The sequence below is a fragment of the Macrosteles quadrilineatus genome, unplaced genomic scaffold (assembly GCF_028750875.1).
Source record: "Macrosteles quadrilineatus isolate MER2022 unplaced genomic scaffold, UCM_ALF_1.0 Scaffold_2__2_contigs__length_208266976, whole genome shotgun sequence".
In the NCBI taxonomy this organism is placed as follows: Eukaryota; Metazoa; Arthropoda; class Insecta; order Hemiptera; family Cicadellidae; genus Macrosteles; species Macrosteles quadrilineatus.
The window spans coordinates 174,174,385-174,197,939 of NW_026542595.1; the positions used below are offsets into that span (position 1 = coordinate 174,174,385).

At 35.5% G+C, this 23,555-nt stretch overlaps 1 protein-coding gene across 1 annotated transcript; it reads left to right on the forward strand.

Moving 5' to 3' along the window:
- Positions 1-17: 17 nt before the first annotated feature.
- LOC128987250 (mitochondrial import receptor subunit TOM70-like) lies at positions 18-22,883 on the forward strand. The gene is made up of 10 exons (XM_054408007.1): positions 18-372; positions 2,021-2,200; positions 8,386-8,593; positions 9,913-10,078; positions 12,282-12,498; positions 13,953-14,087; positions 15,188-15,412; positions 16,541-16,637; positions 19,879-20,002; positions 20,841-22,883. Exons 1-10 carry the CDS (start codon positions 151-153, stop codon positions 20,995-20,997), a joined length of 1,731 nt encoding a protein of 576 aa, XP_054263982.1. The 5' UTR covers positions 18-150; the 3' UTR covers positions 20,998-22,883.
- The last annotated feature ends 672 nt before the right edge of the window (positions 22,884-23,555 follow it).

Consider the following 23,555-nt stretch of genomic DNA (forward strand, 5'->3'; position numbering starts at 1 on the left):
CTGCTGGAGTGCTGAGTCTGTTCTGACTGAGTTCAACAATGCGAATGCATGCACTCTACTTTGTTTAATGTTTTCTTTTAATTTAATGTGTGAGGTTAGGAAGTTCCTAAGATAAGGAATTATTTAAGTTTAGTAATAGTTTGTCTTAAAATGGTTGTTCCAGTGAAAATATACGATGTGGCTAGGCCTATTTCTAAGAACGGGGAATCTGTATGGAAAATTGGCCTTGGTATTAGTGTCGCTTTAGTTGGAGGAGGCATTGTTTGGTGGTACTACAAGAGGTCCTCTTCTAAGTCCAAGGTTATTACAACAGATTCTAATACTCAGGCAAATGGGGTCGTGGTGTCAGAAAATGGGATCAAAGAACCTGAGGTTAGTGTCTTTAATTGAAAACTTATAGCTTAACAGAGACACATGGCTTAACTAAGCTAGGCCCCTGATAACTTGGGCCTTATCAAACACATTTTCCAAAATAGGCTAGGCTAAGTTATTGATAAACTGATTATTATTAACTTGTTTGCCAGGGGCGGCTCCAGGAATAATTTTTATGGTAGGCCTGGCAAGGATTAACTTAAGAAAGAGTTTGATCGAGGTACGAGAGGTTTGAAGGGTTTCCCCGCAAAAAGGGGAAATTTAAATGCAAAATAATTAGCATACCAACCTAGTTTAAATAATTATCCCATTATTCACATATAATTACATTGCTTGGGTACACTTCCATATCTGTTGGCACAAACAACCGAATGAGTAATACAATTGATTATTCGATTGTTTAATTCGATATATCGTTTGGTTAGTTAGATTAGGTTAACCTTACTATCTATCCGAACGATATATCGAACGGCTGCACTTTACTTGACGTCCTACACTCATTCGAATGAAAATATCTATCGATTAATCGATTGCTTCATTCGATATATCGTTTGGTTAGTTAGGTAAGGTTAACCTAACCTAACTAACCAAACGATATATCGAATGAAACAATCGAATGAAAATATCAAATCGAAAAAACAATCGAATGAGTGTAGGACGTCAAGTAAAGTGCAGCCTATCGAACAATCAATATATCAATCGATATTTTCATTCGGTTGATTGTGCCAACAGATATGGAAGTGCCCATTGCTTTAAATTTCTTTCTAATTTTGAATTATCTACCAAAATTTTGAGTAGGCCCGGGCCTACCTGGCCTGCCCTCTGGAGCCTCCCCTGACGTTCTCTGCTGAAAACCTTTACCCAGCTGTGGCGAGGCCCGGGCGGAGCCCCGGCGCTCTACTGAATCAGCGATCGCTTTGGCATTGAAATATCTCAGTAAAACGAATCACAATAGAGCAGTAGTGATTGTTCTGCGTTACCCCGAAAGTGGACGTAGTTTACTGAAACACCCTAAGGGAGCAGCACTGCCAGGATCAATAACCAGAGTCTTTGTAAAATGGCTTGAATCGAGAAAATCCCCGAAAACGGGACAAAATCATTGCCAGACGGGATTACGGGAATGTTTAGTACCAACCTACACCTAAATAAAGCTCGTATTCTAAGCTACAGCCTGGCAACAATCACATTGTCGCCGGCCGAGTGCTGGGCTCAGATAGACGCAATATTTGGCAGGTGAGCACACTACTGATATAGCAGTAGGCCGCAGCAAACGTGTTAACTTAGAGAACACTTTGCTCCAAAGATTGACAATGCGGACTTTGGGTAAAAAAGGTTGGAGACACCTGACTTAAACTTGAATTAACTTAGAACAATGTTTTTTAAACAGTTTTCATACAAAACTTGTTTAGACTGTTGCTAGCTGTGCAGACTCCACTACATTTTACAAACAATCTATAGTCTGCAAGCAAATCTACCAGTGTGGACGAGGCTTAACAGAAGCATTAATTAATTATTTAATACTTCTCTTAAACTTTTTACAATTGCCTTAAGTATAACTTAGGCTGAATTAATCCAAATTAGATTTTTACATATATTTATGGCTGATTATTATCCTTCATTTTAAGCGTAAACCTTTATTGTTTACTAGGTACAAACCCCACTTGAACGAGCTGAACAAATTAAGAGAGCAGGAAATGATTTCTTTAAGAAAGGAGAGTATTTGGATGCCTTAAGATGTTACAGCGAGGCCATCGACTTGTGTCCAGCTTCTGAAACAACAATTCAAGCCACATACTACCAGAACAGAGCTGCATGTTACGAACGTCTGGTAACTTAACTTATTCTGTTTAAACAACTAAAATTATATTTGTAAAAAATGCTGTCAAAAGACTTGCCCTCCATGTTAAAAAGTGTATAAGTTAGTCCTGATTGAAATAGGCTACTCCTTTTTAGTAACCAGAAGTTAAACTGCTAATACACTTAGTTTAGGTATAAGCTGATGAAAAACACATTGTTAATCATCTCAGTTCAGTAGCGGATATAGAACAGTCACAGGGTGGGGGGGGGGGCAAACCGGGGGGTCTGGGGGGTTCGGGTTACAGAAATTTGTGTAAACTAAGTCTCCAGAATGACAGTTTTATACCATATCTTTGTCATAAGTTAGTGTGACAAATTATTTTACACAATGTGTATGCACTACTGTATTGCATGTAGGCCTGGTAAAATATATAGCCTATATGTAAGCCCGAGTGGGTGGTCGCCTCCTATGCCCTCCTCTGGATCCGCCACTGTCTCAGTTAGGTCTAGATTGTGTGGTTTTAAATTTGTTGTTTTAACAACATTCAACAATTAACATGTATCAGTGTAGAAGTAAAGGACTGAACTTGAAGTTGTAGGCATATTGTTTGATATATACAGTAGAGACGGGTGACGGATATATCCGCCTAAGTCTTTGGTGATAAAGGACGGGTGGCGGATATATCCGCTTATGGTTTTTGATAGAGGTGTGCGGATAGTGAAATTTCATTTCGGATCGGATTCGGATCGGATAGTTGAGGCTCGGTTCGGATCGGATCGGATATTGGGAGGTTCGGATTCGGATATTTTCGGATTCGGATAGTTCGCGGTTAATAATAAGCTGCATATGTATTTTTAACCTATAAAACAATGTAAAGCTGTGTAAATAAACTTAAATGACGATTTTGAACTATAGAATTTCAAATTAGCCAAGTCCACAGTTTTCTCTCCTTTGAAAATCACAATTCACAACATTTATTTTCAAAAGTTGGTTGCTTGAATTAAGTACACTAGCAGCCAAAATCTTCACACACCTTAGCTCAGCAGGACTGATGTCAAACGTTTGGGCTTGTTTACTTGAGGTTATGTTTTATCTTGTTTCCTGGTTCTCACAAGACAAGGAGTTCGATCTCAAGTTTATTTTCACTTTGTATTTCCTTACGTTTTTGGAACGGATTATTGGCTTTAAGTGGCATTTTGCGGGTTTGCCAAGTTTAGAAAACATCACTAATGCACTAAGATTCTAGCTCACGATTTGATGCTGGGCAATTAGGCTTTATAACTCTGTAAAATGTGTGTATCCCTGAATTTATAAATTGCATTCTACACTTATTCACTGCCAAACATAATTCAGTAGAACCTTGATGAACCGAGAATTACACTAGCCTGTACATAACTTCATTACCCCAAGTAAAATACCAAGACAATTTTTATAATTGTATTTGAATCGTATAATCTTAGGCCCGATTTCACCAAACTTTTAAACCGCCGTTAAGCCTTGCTCTAACTGCAGTTAGCTCTTAACTGACGAAATCGGATTTCACCACTCACCGTTAGCGCTAGTTTAGACTAAACCGTCGTTAGATAATTAACTGACCAATTTTGACGGGTTAACTTCTTTAATCTTTCGTTAAGTAAATATCAGCTGGCTTTAAGTTTAAAGTTTATATGGAAAGGCAAATTGGTAGAAGAGAATACGGTACGAATTAGCTTTTGAAAGTAAGTAATGGCAATGAAGAGTAACCTATGTTGTTCGCCTAACTAGGTGGATAAGAGAAAGGGTTAATGATTTTAATAACAAAGATGAAATTGATTTTATTATTAGATGAACTATCAAAACGTTTAGCCTTTTTCTTTAGGAAATGAATACAAACCACTGTAGTGGTTTGTGTTTAGGCTATCCCACATAGTGCATTGCTTTAGGTTATCCCACAAGGCTTTTAGCTAAGGCGTATATCTGCGATCAGCGACCGCATTGAACTGATTGGCGATCAAGAGCCGTACTCTTTTATCCCGGCTAAAAAGAGTGTCCCGGCTCTTCTACCAACATTATCAAATTTATTATTTCATTGTTCGAAAAAATAGGCTCCCTTTCCTTCTCCCGGCTTTGGGTAACCCTAACCCAACGTTAAACAATTGTTTTGCGTTTGGTCAGACGTAAGTAAACCAAAATCTAAACCTAAATTGTCATTATTCTGCTAGTATTTTATAGAAAATAATTATTTTGGTGTTATCTACATTGTGTCTCGTTCTTGTAATTCTTTTGACTCCAGTTTTTCACTACTTCAAATGTACCAAACTGGTTAGTGAACAAACAGAATATTGTACATCCCTGTAAAAAGTTGGATTGATGAGTCTCGACTCGACCACAAAACTCAACCAATTTGTTCCTCGAATATGTTTGATCAACATTGGTTTGCCTTTATTTACTTACTAGCTGTAACCCACGGGCTTTGCCCCGTTTAACTTCTTAATTTTCAAGATTATCTCGTTCGCATGGCTCAATCACGTCCTGGTTGAAGTTTGTTCGCTACGCTCACTCACCTTTAGGTTGGAGCTCGTTCGCTGCGCTCACTTGCCTTCAGGTTAGCTCGTTCGCTACTCTAACTCGCCTCCAGGTTGAAGTTCGTTCGCTACGCTCACTCACCCTTTGGTTGCAAATTAACTGTTGTCATAAATGTAAAAGAAATAATAGTGCTGCACCCTGTTGGTAATCCTTGTAACTTTAATGCTATTGAACATCATAGAACAGAACCAACTTGTTTAATTGAAACAGCTGTTAAGATTCAATAATTCCATTTCTCATAAGGTTAACATGGGAAACTCCAGAGCCACTGGGGCGGAGCCCGAAAGGATTTTTGAAATAAGAATATGCCTATATGTTAATCGGGAATGTGAGCTATCATCATGCCAAATTTCAGCCCAATCCGACCAGTATTTTTCGCGTTCACTTGTCACAAACATACATCCAAACTTTCTCATTTATAATATTAGTAGGATGCTAATTGTTTTGGTATTTATTCTTGCTTTCTGTTGTTATTTTACTCAGAATCTATTGTTAAGCTTGCTGTCTCCAGTTTTGTTTTCACTACCTCTGATTTATTTATTTTTTATTATTATATTTTGAACACTAATTTATTTTCTAGGTTATGTTTACTTGCTCCCGTAAAAGCCCGATATTATGACAGTTCACTGCCACTGCCACCTGGATTTTACTCTAAACTCTCGTTTATAAAACCAGCGTTAGTTTTGACGCGTTTTCGTTCGTGAAACCAGATTTCCTTAACTGTGTGGTTTAAATCATCGGTTAGTTTTAACCGAAGTTTAACTAAACCATCGTTAGCCAGAATTTGGTGAAATCGGGCCTTAGTTTGTTAAAAATGGATTGTATGTTCAACAATAATTGCAGTCCATTATTGTTAAGCAGTATGGTCCCAAATTATTGTTTTTGATTTTGAAACATCACAGTTCATTTGACAAAATTATAGTTGAAGCAGCCCAATGTCAAGTCACGCTTGTGCATTGTGCAATAGTTTGTTTACAAGCTTTCTCCAGACCACTGGGGAGGGTCTGGTCTGATAAGCCGTCTATTGTTCACCCCCAAGAAGGTCCGACCCTCATTAGTGCCGCTCGGCTGCACTCAGTGGGGAACCCAATACCACAAATCAATCTTTTAAATGAATAAAAATATTTGGTAATAATTGTTTTATTAATATTTACCTTGAAATGTCAATAAATTTGGTGTAAAATTTGAAAAAAATCGGCCATTTTGACCGATTTAATACAGTACCAAATACCAATAAAGTAGTACATTCATTGGTAGTTAAATAATAGGTAAAAATTAACCGATTTTCTTCAAGTTTTACCCCTTGCTGTGCGCTATGTCACAAAAGCTGATAACGACATGGGTGATTAGTAACCATGGCAACTTGTTTAATGCGTGATGAAGGGAAACCCAAGAAATAGAAGAATAAAGAGAAAGAATAACAACGTTGTTATCTTTATACCCTTTTTACAATTTCTGTTATTGTTATCTTTATGTAAGATTTTATGATTTTGTTTTATAGGTTTATAAAATAATTCTTTTTAACTACGGGAATATCAATTTATAATTTATCAACGTGCTTCTCTTCTGAAACAGCAATACCGGATGCATAATAAAGGTCAATGACCTAAAATATCACGATTGTGCAATATTGTATTTTGATGTTGAAATTAAAATCACGACAAAAGTTTGTATAAATCCATGGTCCCTATCGTTTAATCATTTAATATGTACACAATCAATGCTAAATAATCGTGGTTAGTTCTAACTTTATTTTTTATTATTCAAAGTTTCTACACAGTAAGACAATCCAAAGTCAAACCGGGCAATGAATATCCAAAAAACAACGTATCGTGTCCTGTGATTGGAATACCACTCGCCGGCCAGTCCTTTAGGTTTAGGGAAGTAGTGCAAGTCTATAGATAGCTTCAACGTCTTACCCACCCCTTCCCCCTACGGTCCTACTTGACTCATTACCCGCGCTCCTTTCGAGGTCATTGCCCAACCCCTCCCACCCTTCTATTGTGTTGCCTTTCTATTGTTTCTATTCTGACTTTTTTCGGGAAACATTAAATCTATTGTTTACGCAACATCACAGTAGTAGGCTAGATTTTTCTACTTTGAAACAGTACTGTAAAAAAAAACTATTACGCAGCGCCCCTAGTATCAGGAGCGAGACAAGCACGAGTTGACTTTCATTTGACCATGGTAGTTCTTTTCTGCTATATGTCTGTTCGTTCCTGACGAATCTAATCGTAAAGCAAAACAGCCGATAACGACTAAACTAGTTATCGGTATTGCATCATACGGCTTCTTTGCCGTTTGCTGTTAGGTCGTTGGAAACGTATTGCTGTAATTTTGTCCTGGGAAACTAATGGTGGTTATGGAGTTAGTTTTCTGTCCAAAACGTCAAAATATATTGTCTATCCGAAAAAGTCGGATATATAACGGATAGTGTCGGATATCGAATTTGGGCTCGGTTCGGTTACGGATATCCGAACCGAACCGAATCCGACCCGATTTTTTGGATATCCGCACACCTCTAGTTTTTGATGTTCCGGACGGGAAGCGGATATATCCGCCTTCTCTTCAGACAGACTGGCAGGTGCTTGAGCAGTAACTAGATGTTTCGCGGTACCAAGGCGTCACTTTCCTGCTCTCTCCATGGCTGCCCTCCCTCCCGCACTCCCCCCTCTCACCCACGCCTACCCCTCTCGCGATCCTCCCCCTCTCCCGTGCACCACCCCCCTCTCCTAAGCCCCCCTCGACATTTTGTGCTCAACACTACGTTGTCTTTATTTATTGTTTGCATTATCGTTCTTTAGTTATTGCCTAACGTTGTCATAGTCATATCTTTAAAGACGGGTGGCGGATATAACCGCTGTTTTTCTTCTCATCTGTGGACGGGTAGCAGATATATCCGCACATTCAAAAACTAGTAAAAAATTATTTTGACAGTATGAAGTGTTATTTTATGTTTATTTATGTATACTTGAACAACAAAAGACAAATAAGGAAAAATAATTTTTATTTTTTCCTATAATTTTTTCCCGTTCTATGTCACGATTTCGCCCGTCCGGGAAGGGTTAAAATATTTAATTAGCATGCCTGGTATTGAGATGAGTGAACACGCGGAGCCAGTCTTTGTTTTGTTCGTTTCCAATGTAAGCTCTACTAATACTGTAGGCCTAATTATGTGTCTATTAGGCATTTATAGGCTATGTTTGAAAATCCGAACAAATTGGTTATCTGAACTAACTTACCTACGGTCCCAATTGGTTCGGATTTTTGACTCTCTACTGTATATAAAATGGGTGTACATGATAACATAAGGCCTACAATAGTTTTTGGGTACACTTCGCATCTCTAGTCAAAAACAACCGAATGAAAAATTATTTGATATATCATCGATATTTTCATTCGGTTGTTTTTTAAAACAGATACGGATGTCCACCCTGGTTTTTCATTAACTAGACAATACATTCTGAGAATTTTGGACAAAAAGTATTTCTTTTGGTTTTAAAAACATTTAGCCATTGGTTAACATTGTGAACAATTAAACTATTGCAATGATTGTCAATAGTATACAAACACTTCATAATTTATGAACAGAAAAGAAACCAGTGTGACGACATTATGTATGTGTACCTTTGAAATTTGTTTATGTTTAGAACAAGATAGAGGAAGTTGTGAAAGATTGCTCAAAAGCACTGGAGCTCAATCCGAAGTATGTAAAGGCTTGTTCAAGAAGAGCGAAAGCCTACCAAACACTGGGCCAGCTGACTGGATGTCTTGAGGACGTCACGGCGATGTGTATTCTAGAGAACTTCCAAAACCAACGCACCCTAGAAATGGCCGATCTTATTCTCAAAGAAGTGGGTTAGTGTCATCACAGTGAGCCTAATCTTGTAGATTATTACCTACTAAACTTAAACACATAGCATGCCCTCTGTGAGAATCATATTGATCACAATTTAGTACCTATTAGTAGCCTAATTCATTGATTGCAAGCTAAGGAGAGCTTCTAAAAATATTGTAATAATTATGATAATAATCAATCAAAGATAAGATTTGATTTGATTTGAAGTTGGTATCAAAAGGATAATAATTTAAAAACAACGACTCATTGTCATGCAAATATTACCCTTGGATTGAATCTTATTTGGGCCCAATTTCAATCGGAATTTGTGTTTTAGAACTGTAATATTTCATTTCATTTCATTCATTATTTAGTATTAAGTTTTTTTTTTTTTTAATGTTAACTTCTATTCATACAGCTAATAATCACTCCTCAGAAAGACTGTCCTAATATTCATTTTCCTAATTTATATAATTTCATTAATATGTTCAATTAATCATTAATAATATTCATTCCATAGCCTATATTTTTTTTTTACAACGCCCACAACCTAATTATTTATTAAATATGTAAGAGAATTGCAATACATCAAAATTTCTTATAATATCATTTCAAAATTAGTCCTTAAGGAATCAAAATTTAAGAAGCAGTGAAAGTGATCCCATGTGTTCAACAATGAGTGATGTGAACACCTTTTCTTTAAACTCTTTTGAATTTTGTACTAATTGGACTTACCTTTTGGACAACACCAAAATTAGATTTTCCATTGTTGAGATTGTGTAAGTTTAACACTTTAATTAGGCCTATTTGGACACTATTAAATTTATTAATTATTAGCATTCAAGCCAGCACGACACCCTACCCTGAGATATATCACATCTAAATTATTTGAACCTTCAAGTTATTATTCAAATTTATCTTTTATTTCAATTTAATTTCAACCCCATACACCATTGTCAATCCTTTCATTGTAACGTCAAGCCTTTTCTCATTGCATGTTAATTGTTCATTTGTTTAAATAAAACACCTTTTGTAATCCATATCTTTGTTAACTTATTAACTTTAACATTTATAGAATAGGCCTAGCCTAAATGAATATTATAAGGTGAGTTTACAGAACAGTTATATTCACACTAACAGAATTAATTAATCATAACAGTAACAAACAACAGTGTTGTTTAATCTTAACGTTACATTATAATTATACCAACGGGTGAACTCAAAACATCCTCAATGTATAGCTACTATGTAACATCTTAAGGATTTTTAAAATAATTAGTGAATACAATAACCATTTATTGAGCTAACTGCATTTATTTTATATGTAATTAATGTATAGGTAAATTAAATGCCAGAAAGGCAATGGAAAACAAAGCACCAGTTCAACCATCTCCACACTTTGTGAAGAACTATTTTGCAACATTTCCAAACGACCCTGTCATCTCTGCCTCAGACTTTCAAGTTGTTGAGATAAACCATAGTGAGTCCGCTGATTCTACAAAGAAGTATGTATATCAAATGAATATGTAACACAATGTAATTTTTAAGCTTTTTATTTAGTTAAAGAAAACTATAACTTAACACATACTTTCTCCCATTAGCTTGTCAAAATCCTTTATCATAGGTTTGTAGCCTAAATATGATATTTTATGGGGAAAGTCTTAAAAGTTACAATAACTTTATAAACCACAATTTTTACAACAATGGGGGTTGCACAGTTTTGTTTAGAGTTAACACGTTCACTGCGTTGTATATTTTCCTGCATTATTCCAATGGTGCGTTACGAGATCTGTAGGTCTCGTCCGCTATGATTACATAGGTGCGATACGAGACCCCGAGATTACGTTGCGCAGTAATATTTTGCGCATCATAACCTCGCAAAGAAAAGAGAGAGAGCGTTGAGTGTTTGTTTATGTGAACCAGTACAATGTTGACAATCTTCAGCCAGCCCAGGAAGTGAATATGACGTCATTGTACGAGACCCCGAGATCTCGTACCGCACAGCTGTAATAGTTCATTATTTATTATTTTCCTACAATAACAAATTTAAAAAAATACATGTTATCTGTTTATTTATGAATTCCTTATAATCGTTACCGTAGTAAAATATATATTTTATCTTTATATTATCACTTTTTATATTAATGCGTTTCCTTACGGCTGATTTCAGGCTAAATAAAATACAAATGAAATATGTTTACAAATTACTGTATTTATTTCGTTAAAATTTTGGGGTTGGGCAAAGACCTCGAAATAAGTGCGTGCCACCGTGAGTCGAGTGGGTGGGGGGAAGAGGTGGGTGCAACCTTGAAGCTATATTTAGACTTGTACCATTTCCCTAAAGGGCTGGGAAAGGGGATTCCTATCGCAAAACAAAAACCAATGATACAAAAGTTGTTTATCGGAAATTCATGGTCCGGTTTGACAATTATTTAGCATTGATTTTTGTATGATTTAGTAGGGACCAGGAGAAATATTTGAATTAATGTAATGATTTGTTTTTTACATCAAAATACAACATTGAACAATCGTGATATTTTAGGTCATTTATCAGTGACCTTTAATACGCATCCGATAGTGCTGTTTTAGAAGAGAAACACGTCGATAGTTATAAAAGATTTATGTTCCTGTAGATGAAAATGATTAATATATTGTAAACCTATAAAACATTAGATAACTCATAAAGATGACAGCATATAAAATCGCCATTATTCTTTCTCTTTGTTCTTGAATTATTTCTTGGGTTTCCTTTCATCCAAACATTCAACAAAGGTTGCCATAGTTACTAAGTTAATCACCCGATTAGCCTCATGTGGTGCTTGGAAAAACTATTTTTGATGCGAGACCCAGAGGCCTTGTATCGTAATAAATTAAAAGTTTATTACTTTAGTGCGTTACGAGATCTATTCATCTCGTTCATTTCATGTCTACTAGTTGATACATCAAGAAAAATGCATTATATATATACAAGTTTCATTTCTTTACGACAACTGTACCCCGAAATATCAATGTCGAAACTTTTGGAAAGAAGCCAAATTATGGGTCCCGCACTACGAGCTAGGTACGATACGAAACCTCGGGATCTCGTAGCGCAGTGAACGTGTTAAAAGGGCTCTAATATGTTAAACTTCAACCAATATTGTTTAAGCCTTTTAAACAAAATTCCATTTAGGCCTATTGTTTTATTTTTACAAAAATCACACTGAAAAAAATCAAACAAGGAACACTACAGTAGAGATTGATGACTCAGTATCCACATGCCGAATTTCTATCTTAATCTGACCACAGGTGTAGTTTGTAGTAACATCAATAATAGCTCTATATGTAATAAGAAAGGTGGAAATACATACACAAACAGACATCACTATTAAAAACCACTTTTTTGAGATCAGTATGGTAAGATCCAAAATGGATACATTCACCAAAACTCAAACTAAAAAAATTAGATGTACTTTCTCCATAGAAAGTAAAAATGAAAATACAACATCATAACACAATCCTGCTTTAGTGGCATTAAGCATCATATAAACTACTGAATGTAAGTTTGAGGATATTTTTGGAAAGGTGATAGAGTTAGCGGGCTGATAAAGTTATAGTCCAGGGGTAAATATATAGGGCTACGTAAAGACACAAAATCACTGATAGCATTTTACAAAGAGATAAATGGAATCAATCATTTGGTATAATAATGCGTTGTCATTTTTTTAGTCTATTGGAACGAGCCAAACAGCTGTTGGTGCGAGGACGCTACGATGAAGTTATCCAGACTTGTACAGAAGCTGTAACTGCTGGCGAAGGGCTCGAACCCGAGGCCTTGCTGCTACGAGCCACCATGTACTTGCTCAGAGGCCAAAACAATCTTGCATTAGACGACCTCAACACTATAATCGGCCAGGAGCTTACACCCACAGAACACAACACTAACGTAAGCAAATACTGCTCATGGAGTGGATAAAAACAAAGTTTGATTCATTAGAGGCTATGTAAAGTAAACAAAAACCTTAAAAATTTAGACTTAGAGCTAAAACTTCCAACTATCCAAATCGCTTGAAAAAGAATTTGAAAACCTAAAACTACAGCAATAAGCTTAACAGCAGTCATTTTTTCCCCAATTGTCCATTTGAGATCCGGTTTGCAGCATTGTTTTTGGTTCAACAAGACCTTTAATTTCATGTATCACCCTTACCTTTACAATTTTAAACTTACTCTCTACGGGCTGTCCCCGATAGGTGACATCCGAACACCATGTACACAAAAAAGTAGCTTAACCAGTGATGATATGCCAAATTTGGTTGTGATGTCTCATTTAGTTTTAAAGTTATAGTCGTCCTAAGACTTAATTAACTGTCAACCTGTATATAGGAAGGACTTCCAGTAGACAAAACCTAATAATAATGTAATTTGAAGCCTTGCAAGAAGAAAGTGTAACACGGCGTAAAAAGTGACTACCGGTAGGCCTAGTCAGAAATTTGTTTAAAAGGTATAGTTCGGTTAGCCCGAAAAGGTTAAGAGTTCCGGGGCAAATAGATACCCAATGAAAAGTCACAAAATATGACCTTGAATTGTAGAAAAAAGAGGATAGCAGCTAGCTTACCTTGAATGTGTGGGTAGGCCATAGAACAAGTAGAAAAACACTGTGCACACAATATTTCGTCCCCTAAGGGACTTTGTCAAGTGTAGAGAAAGAGTTACAAAATGACCAATGAGATGTGGCAACTCTGCATAGTTGACAGCAGCCATTTTGTAACTCTTTCTCTACACTTGACAAAGTCCCTTAGGGGACGAAATATTGTGTGCACAGTGTTCTATGGCCTACCCACACTTTCAAGGTAAGCTAGCTGCTATCCTCCTTTTTCTACAATTTAAAATCCTGGCCTAGAGCCTTTCCTTAAACAAAAATATGACCTTGATATTTCTTACCAATATAAGAACTTCTTTATAGGAAAAATGTTTAAACTAACTTTTTCAGGTAACATAGGCTAGGTGATGTATGTTGTTTTCATCCACTTGGGTTTCCTTTGTTTTAACCAGTGACTAGTCATGTAATTTATTGAACAGCGTAGACATTGCAGGCGATTAAAGATTTGATTTGTGTAGGAACTCATGTACTGCGAATTGAGGTAATTGCGTTGTTGGCCTCTAGAGTGGTTAGCATCTCGGGACTTTGGTGCGGAAGGGACAGGTTAAATTCCTAGCACTTCCACAAAACATAAATAGATTGAGACTGCTTTCCATTAAAAGCGTTTTATCTAAAAACTAACTTTGACCCAGTTAAAATGCTACTGGTGTAGAAAAAAAAGAAAAAACACATTTTATTCCTTCTTGATCTTGTTTGTTGTATTTTTGTTTGGTACTAAAAACATATAACTCTTGATTCAGATAACTGTGAACGCACTCATCAAGAGGGCCTCGCTGTACCTTCAGTCCAATGAGAAGGAGAAGACGTTTGAAGACTTGGCAACGGCCGAGAGACTTGCACCCAACATTCCTGACTTGTACTTACACAGAGGCCAGGTCAGATGCCAGCTACTGCTCCTTCGTCAGATCCCGGTACCCTCCTTTCCTTCCATTCCCAATAAGCCTTTCCAAACTATGTTCAGGCTAAACTCAACTCCCATTAACCGGGATATAATAGAGTTGAGGCTTCCTGGATCCGGTTGATTTGCTAACTGCTATTGAACAGGAAAGAATATTAAAATTTAAAAAAAACACCTAAAATATTAAAATGAAATCACTGGAGGTTAGTTGCAGTGCATGCCGAGGCATGCGGTCACGTATCACTAAAGCTGCCATATCTCAGTTAATATTCGTCCAACCATAAAAAAAGGTGTCAATCGATTTGTAATTAAATTGCCTTTAAAAAGTTATTCCTGTAAAATAGCTGCTGTTTTGTTTTATGGATTTGGAAAATTGTCATAATTTTTTTTTTGTAGCTTTGTCTAGTTGTCATAAATGTTTGTGCAAAGTTTCAATTTTGTATGATTAACCACTTTTTAGAAAAAAGAAAAAATAGTGAATAAAACAAAATGGCCAGCGTGAGAGTAACTAAGGACTTTCAGACAATTTAAATATGATATTTAGATACATTTCTTACCCAGGAACAATGCTATAAAATATTCATGTTGTTTCTTGTCTCAGGATTACTGTTTTAGATTATAAAAGGTATAATGTTACCTGGATCTGCCAAAGTAATCCAAATTTGGATTACTTTGGCAGATCCAGGTAACATTATACCTTTTATAATATAAAATATTGGTAGAGAGTTCCTAGACAGGACACCCTGTATTTTCTCTCTTAGTCTTTTGACTATTTTATGATTGATTTGACATCAAATATTCTATAATTAACACTTTACAATAAGTTTTCCTTTCATTTGGGCTCAGTTTAATAGATGGAGTATAGAAAGGGCAGAAATAAGTATAGAAATACAAATAATTAACTTTTTCACACTGTCGGTGGCCTAGTACTACATTAGTTTTAAAACTGGAATCAACTTGAACTTTAGGATGTCTATTTTTTTCATAGTCAAAGCAAATATCGACCCTAAATTAACTAACTTACACTGTATTTCAGATGTAATCCCAAAAAGTAATAATCTCTATGTACAATTTCAGGTTAATCTGCTCACAGACAATGTGGAGCAGAGCATAGCAGACTACAACACGTGTGTAAGCCTGGACCCTGACTTTGCTATAGGGATGATGCAAGGCTACTACGCTCAGTATAGACGAGCAGTACAGCAAAACAGCTCCTCGGGCATCGCCAAGGTTATTGAGAAGTTCAAGAGAGGCATCAGGAAGTTCCCCGCTTGCTCGGAAGCTTATGCGCTTCTCGCTCAGGTGGGTAAAATGGTGAATTTTGTCGATAAAGTCTGAAAATATGAGCTGTAATACTGTAAATGTTACAGTACCGGTACCTACGTTACATTCTTTTAAAGTAGTTGTTTCAGTTTGGTTCTTAGAATTGAAAAGTTTTTCATAACAGCATTGTTTTACTCATATAAGTTTTACGGTTTTACTCAACACAGCATAGTTTTACTCAACACGGGTAACGGACCAATGAGGTTCAAGGATTGAGAGAGAAGAAGTAAAATTGTAAAGATTCAAACTTAAAATAATCAGCTGTTCAGGCCAATTTAATTGTTGAGTGGTGCAGTTAGTGTTTGGTACAATGTTTCGTTGCATCACTGTCAGTGGCAATTAGAGGTTATAAACGAAAACATAACCTCTCTTAGAAGTTATAAGTAGTGATTTTTAGTAATTAAATGACTGTCGTAGGTAAAGTGGTGTACGCAACTAGCATAAATAGTGTTAACGACACTATCTTTACGCAATCACTGGTAATTGAATGAATGAGCGGAGTGTTTTTTTTTCAAACATTATTTGCTGAATCTTATTCCTAAAATACTAATTATAAACTAAACACTATGTATTCCAAATAATATTTTCTTAGATAAATAAATAAAATAATTTATAACTCACATTATCATCCTGTCAAGCCAAGACCATCCAATCGAGGTAGTAGGCCTACATTTTTTTTTGCACCACTGTCAGTTTGGAATGTGATTCTAGGTACTTGATAGTGTAGGGTAGGCAAATCTCATTAAAGAACTGCATTAAGTAGTTAGGCCTTTGTGAAAGTTCTAAAACTTTTCAACTGATGTGTAACTTTTAAGCTTTAGATTATTTTTAAACATGTTATTTATGAATCCTAACTGACTATAATAAGTTTATAAGACCTCAAGTTTGATCATAAGGAGGATAAATAGTATTTGTTACATACATTTTTATTGTTGTTAGTTTGAAAAGTGAAATATTTTTTGGTAAATCAAAAGTTATTTTTATAATGTGGCAATATGAAAATCAATTTTATTAGTACCGGTACAAACCAAATTGTCCGTGTTAGAAAAATATTAGTTGAATATTCATTTATCAAACTATTTTGTAAGTTTAGTGATTTCCAATCAGGTGCTCATGGACCAACAACAGTTTGATGAGGCGGATAACTACTACGACAGTGCAATGCGGATGGATCCCGCTAACGCTACCATCAGAGTGCACAGAGGTTTGTAATTTATTTATTTTCCAAATTTTGGGGTTTGTTCAGCGTTTTCGACCTAGATAGCCAAAGAAATTAGTTTAGGTACAGGGAAGAAGACAGAAACAAGAACGTGATTGAGCTAATGTGTTTGGAAATTTGCTCTGTTAAAGCTTTGACTCTAAATACACTAATACAAAGCAGATATTTCATTCCTGTGTTAAATTTGTGGCCAACTTTATAGTAATAATGGGGTTTGAATGAGCCACTATCAGGAAAATCAAATGTTAAAACTATTTTTGTATGATGTTATTGTTATCATAGCAGGGCTAAGCTCTCATTCTTTCTTTCAATGGAAGGGTCCCGAATGATAAAGTGAATACAGTTATGTTAGTCATATTTTGTTTAAAATTTATAAATCATTTATTTAGTAGGCTAATAAGGGGTCAAACCCTCAGCTAGATTAGAAAATGTTCTGTTCATGTTGTAACATATGGTAGGTCTAATTATAAGATACTAGCTGTAACCCGCGGGCTTTGCCCCGTTTAACTTCTTAATTTTCAAGATTATCTCGTTCGCATGGCTCAATCACGTCCTGGTTGAAGTTTGTTTGCTACGCTCACTCACCTTTAGGTTGGAGCTCGTTCGCTATGCTCACTCACCTTTAGGTGGGAGCTCGTTCGCTGCGCTCACTTGCCTTCAGGTTAGCTCGTTCGCTACGCTAACTCGCCTCCAGGTTGAAGTTCGTTCGCTACGCTCACTCACCTTTTGGTTGCAAATTAGCTGTTGTCATAAATGTAAAAGAAATAATAGTGCTGCACCCTGTTGGTAATCCTTGTAACTTTAATGCTATTGAACATCATAGAACAGAACCAACTTGTTTAATTGAAACAGCTGTTAAGATTCAATAATTCCATTTCTCATAAGGTTAACATGGGAAACTCCAGAGCCACTGGGGCGGAGCCCGAAAGGATTTTTGAAATAAGAATATGCCTATATGTTAATCGGGAATGTGAGCTATCATCATGCCAAATTTCAGCCCAATCCGACCAGTATTTTTCGCGTTCACTTGTCACAAACATACATCCATACATACATCCAAACTTTCTCATTTATAATATTAGTAGGACTATTAAACTCCTAAGTTGTAGATGCAAGTCTAATTTTACAATTATACCCTGAGCAATGGGTGTGTCCTTGAACAAATGTCTGCTATTTTATGTGGCGTTCAGGAGCAACTGGTATATTGCTAACTGTTGTACCGATTCAAATTCAAATCAAACAGAAAACGCGCGAAGGCAAGGACCCAACAACGGCCAATCACGTGAGCGCGGAGTGATATCAACTTGTTGACTTGTGTGGACGTCTTTCTAACGGTCGCTTCACTTGGGAATCAGGCTCTGAGTCGCGATGATCGAAAATCTTTAAATTCTCCTTTTCTATTCGCAAAACTCACTTTTGGTAGGCCTAGTCGTAACGTGTATTTCGCCAACGAAATCAATTGTTCGATTTCCGGGGTGCATTGGTATTTGAACCGTGAAACAGCGTTTGCTAAATTACGAATTGATTAAAGAAATCGAGTCTTTAAGTTCGACGTCGACAGGCAAAATTTGTCAAATTTTGACCATTTTCGTGGAGCCAACCCCAAGTACAGTGTTGTAATTATATGTTTTAAGTGTCGTAAAAGTTGTCTTCTGTGTATGTAAGTAAATGTTTTGTGTAATTTGTATTTAATTGTGTAAGACGAGCCAATCTGTCCACATTCACATTTGTTAGATCATGTTTCTTGCAGGTTTCATGTCTTAGTATGTAATTTGGTCACATTGCCTTAAAGTTAGCGCCATTTACTTATTTTGAATATATACTGTGATACATTTGTAGGTGTTATTGGATCAATAATTTGGGTAAATCTTTATGTTAATTAAATTTCATATTGTAAATTTTGTATTTAACTTCAATTATATCATTGTCATCTGTCTGTCACGCCATATTGTTACAACTGTTCTTACTTAATATTTAATTTTAAAAACACTTCTAAACTATATAAAGAGATCTCTGAGAGTATTTGATTGTGTACAAATTCAGTTTGAATTAGAGCATTGTCCTGGTTGAAGGGTAGGTTTCAATACAGGCTATAAGGACAGGCTTCCATTAACGCCATAAAAAGTCATTTTATTAACCTAAATCAAACAATCGACTCAGTAGTCGATTTGGCCCAGTTTGCCACTGAGCAACAAAGTGTGCTGTACACAGAACTACGAATAGCCCCTTTGCATAATAAGACCAACTGGCCAGTTGTTAATAAATACACTGATTTGGGAAGCCTAATAGCCTAAAAATAGATTAAATAAATCAAACCTAGGTTAGGTTCCCGAGGCTCTGCTGTCAGTATCTCAGTAAAGAAAGTCAAAAACCACAATCAATACTCTCCCCTATTCAATTGAAGTGTTAGTAGAGCAGGAATTTGAATTGTTATTGATTATTTGTGACATTTATAAATATTTAAAGTGACATTATACTGAGCTTATTCTTTCAACAATTTTATTAATTCTCCTGTGTTTGTCTTGGTCAAGGTATTCGGCTTAACCGAACAATTGCATTAAAAAAAAATAATATCAGTAAATTGAATATTATTATACAAATTATTACGTATTGGTTTAATCAGTGTTTGGTATTAACATTTCAGTAATACAGAATCATTGCCATTTTTTAATTAAGTTTCAACAAAGAGTACATTTTGCATTCAGAGTATTGGTATACATTTATTTACATTTTAAGAAGTGTTAAGTTTAAGATCATAGAAGGTATTTACAGGAGGACATATCAGACCTCTCACGGTCCATAAATCGGATTTCTGGGATATATAATTACCAGGGCTCAATACAACATCTTACTTCCACTGCCAGCTCTGTGATTTGTCCTCAGTTGTCTGATTAAATTAATTAAATTTCATTACCAAACCCCCACCAGGGGGCAACTTTTTATAACACTCACACCTGTATGGAATACCTAAATTGTATTACATAAAGGTGTGAGGTGATTTTATTTGATGGAATGATCAATTAAGTAAGGTAATAAAGTAGTTGTTATTCCTTACCCAAAATATAAGTAAAGATTATTTTATTTTTCTTTACACTGTCTGTCCAGACGACCCACTAAAAATTCTATTGTATCGAGTAGAGGTTAACAATGATATTGATATATTTAATTGAATTCCCAACACAATTTTATCATATTTGTTTTATATAATAATATTTTGTATTTTCAGCATTGCTCCAATTGCAGTGGAAGGGGGACGTGGATGCTGCTATCAAGTACATCAATGAAGGCATTCAAGTTGACAATAAATGCTCTTTTTGTTATGAGACTCTTGCCACTATCGAAGTACAAAGGTAAAATCATGATCACTTATTCTTATGAGATAGAATAGGCCTGGCCTCTTCATAGGTTGTCTCGTGTTAGTTTTGAATTAAATTGCTTTAGTATTGTTTGTAAGATAAGTCAGATAGACATTTTTATAACAGCTGTCCTGACCATGCTTTTCTGTTGCATGTATGAAAATAATAAATTAAGAAAATTTATTTTGAAGAGATGTGCTAAAAGGTTAAGGATGTCCCAATGGATACCGTACTAAAGTATGCAGGGAGCTGCTGCTCTGTCCACTAAGCTCTCAAACTGCGAGAGATTTCTCATAGTATGTGGTGATTTATCTGCGTATAGATCTAGTTTTGACCATAGGCTTCATTTTCCTGAAGTGGTGTTTGATGTTTGAAGAACGTCTTTCTTGTCTGTAGTTGTATAATGATTCCTCAGGAGATTTTGACCTACAGAACTATTGCTCTTTTATGGTCGCTTCAGTAAAGAAAATCAACATCCTTTTGTACATACATAATCTTGGAAAGATTAGCCTAGTTTAGTTTTGGCCTAAGTCAGTTGGTAAAACTTTGTAACACCTTTGTACCTTACCTTAAAACTTAAGCAAACTGGTCTATGGTGCAACGTGGCATTTTGTTCTCGGGTTATAATCGTGTAAACCAATTTAGTTTTATGTAAGTAATAACCCTGCAACCCAATCATGCCATAGAAGAGTAAAAATGGTTCCGGGATAGAGCCTAGTAGAGATGTATAAAAGTTGGGCATAAAAAACATTGAAAATTGCCTTTGAATGCCTTATTTACTTATTTCTTATTAGTAGAACACAGTATTAACAGTATTTTCCTTTGATTACAGAGGTAACCTGAGACAGGCAGTAGAGCTGTTTAATAAAGCACTCCCACTGGCTAAGACAGAACAGGAACTTGCTCACATTTTCTCTCTCCGAGACTCAGCGGTCGCACAACTTGTGGTGGTGGATAGACTGGGCATGGCCGGCCTCATTGGCTTATAGACTGTTACTTGCCCTGGTGTTCCTAATGACTTTATCCTAACTTGTTTGTATGTTTAGGTAAAAAAAATTTGTTTTGACGTCGATAAAGTTTTGAACACATTTGGTTTACTTAACCTAAGAACACAGTCATGAGGATGAAGGGCCAAAACTGTTTTTGGTTTTCAGTAGAACCGATGTGAGGCAATGTGATCCTTTCTATGTTCATTAAGCCGTGTAATGTTGTTAATTAACAGTTGTATAGTCAAAACTATAGTTTGTTGCATAAAATAATTGTTATTGTTTTTACTGTTTGTTTTGTTTCATAGATTAGATTTCGTTTGAATCTAACTACATATTCCACATTTAATCGAAACTAATAATGAAAGTGAATCAAGAAAACTAATACAACAAATAGTATAATAGTCAGTGATGTAGAAGACAGTATTGTAGGAATATTTTGGGTTTCTCGCATGTCTATAGTACTTAATATACAACACAAAAGTGTGTGTTTGAATGCATATTTAATGCATTTTTATTTTTGACTATTATACTATTAAGTTTTGTAAATTAAGGTAAACACCTTTTTCATTTAAACGTCACTTAAAGAGCTGTTCACTGTGTTGATGTACCTATTTGTTCATATGTATATAGTTGGAGACAGTCTAATTACCCTACACTGTTTTTATTATTGAAATGTTATTCTTTGTTATGTAGTCAATGTTAGTTGATAGGTTATAGTTTAGCATAAGTCTGTTGTCTTGTCAATGAACTTATAAAACACTCAGGTACTATATGAAATCAATCGTATGGTTACTACAAACTGGATAAAAAATTTAATTTTAGGATTTTAGGTGGGACTTGTTAATTTTTTTGCTTAGTGGGTAATTAAAATACCGAACCGAATAATATGAGATTACATACAACGTATTCGGAAATTTTTCACCTATAACTTTTTTATCTTGTTATTTTCTCAATTACTTTGTTTTCAAGAATAATCGAAGTAGCCGTTTTAAAATTTGCCTGAGAGCTCGGTATAGAGAGTTTGTGCAAATATGTATGCTCATACTTAAGCAACTGTTTGTTTTCCAAATGTCAAATACTACCATGTATTATGTCTTAGATGTTTTTTCTCTTATATATATAAATAAAGTGCTATATAATCCTACTAGCCGAAAAGGTTGTTGGTTTGTTATAAAAAACAAACTAAACTTGTTGCATTTTCTAGTTTATATGTTTGGTTACACAGGGCTTGTTTTGTTAACTTGTGTTTCATCACTGTACTACAATTCCCAACATAAGCTAATAAATTGCTTTTAATGTGTCAATTGAAGTGCTCCTTTACAAAATGTTCAAGCTGGTCATTGATTGTTTGTCAACCTGTTTTAAACAGAACCTTTTGGTTACTGAAGAAGACCTATCATCAGTCTGTTTTTTAATGCTTTTGGTCCATAATCAACTTGTTATTTTCCATTAGTTACTTTATCAACTACCCTACCTACTTTAATATAGTTGTTTTTTGTAACATTTCACTCATTAAACTATTTTGCATATTAGCTATGCATATCTCACTAGGCTATAGTTTTTCATTAGATTTTTATCAGTTTAAAGCTGGTAACATGTTTAGTCATAAGTGTATGCAGTATGGCATGTAATTCAAACCTGTAGTTTCAATCCCAATAGTTTATCGACTATCGAGTATCTAAACCCTGGACCATTTTCAGTTAATTAGCATCATAGGTTGGGAGTTCTTGTCCTGTTACAAAAATTAAAATTTTAGTCAAACATTTTAAGGGAGCTGATGTTTATGGTACCTATTGTAATTTTCCATCATTGTGCTTACTGCTTATAGAATACTTTTAGGCTGTATAAATTTTTGTTGGTTGTTAATAAAGTAATGCATCATTGTATATTGTTTTTTTTTTTACATTTCATTTTACTATATCAATTATTTAAGATGGGGACGCCACTATATGTGCGTATTTTAACCCAAATATGAGTGAAGAATATGCTGTAGGATGAGTGGCTCGATCTTGTAGTCTTGTTACTGTACGTGACTAATGCTGACATGTTCCTTGGACACAGCTGTTAATTAACAGCCTATCCACTGGTATCTACAGTTTATATTGGAATCAGAACCACATTTGTTCCTTGTACTTATTAACAAATTTGTCTAATTATCAGGATAGCACTGCGGATAGTCGTAGTCACTACTCACTAGGGTACTCACTAGTTAATCCACACTAGGGACCACCGCATCCACAGTGCTTGTCAATAAACATCCACAATTTGTGACCTAGTAGCTGGATTACAGGATGACGCCACTGTCCCAGTCTCTTTGAGCAAGGGGCACTGATGAATCAGTAGCAGCACTATAACGATCCTCCCTCCCCCTGGGAAAACCTTTAGGGGCCCATTTTCGGTGATGTTGTATAAATGGAAATAGATCTTAGAACTTAATCATAAATTTTATGATCACAACAGTATAGTTTACAAAGTGATATAAGTTGGTACCCCAGCATAAACAAAATAACTGAATATGGGGTGACAATTTTTATTTAACCACCTAATAATTATGAACA

Coding starts and splice junctions, on each gene's coding strand:
- LOC128987250 (XM_054408007.1), top strand. CDS start 151: ATGGTTGTTCCAGTGAAAATATACGATGTGGCTAGGCCTATTTCTAAG. Junction 8,594..9,912: donor TCTTATTCTCAAAGAAGTGG/GTTAGTGTCATC, acceptor ATTAATGTATAG/GTAAATTAAATGCCAGAAAG. Junction 15,413..16,540: donor CTTATGCGCTTCTCGCTCAG/GTGGGTAAAATG, acceptor ATTTCCAATCAG/GTGCTCATGGACCAACAACA.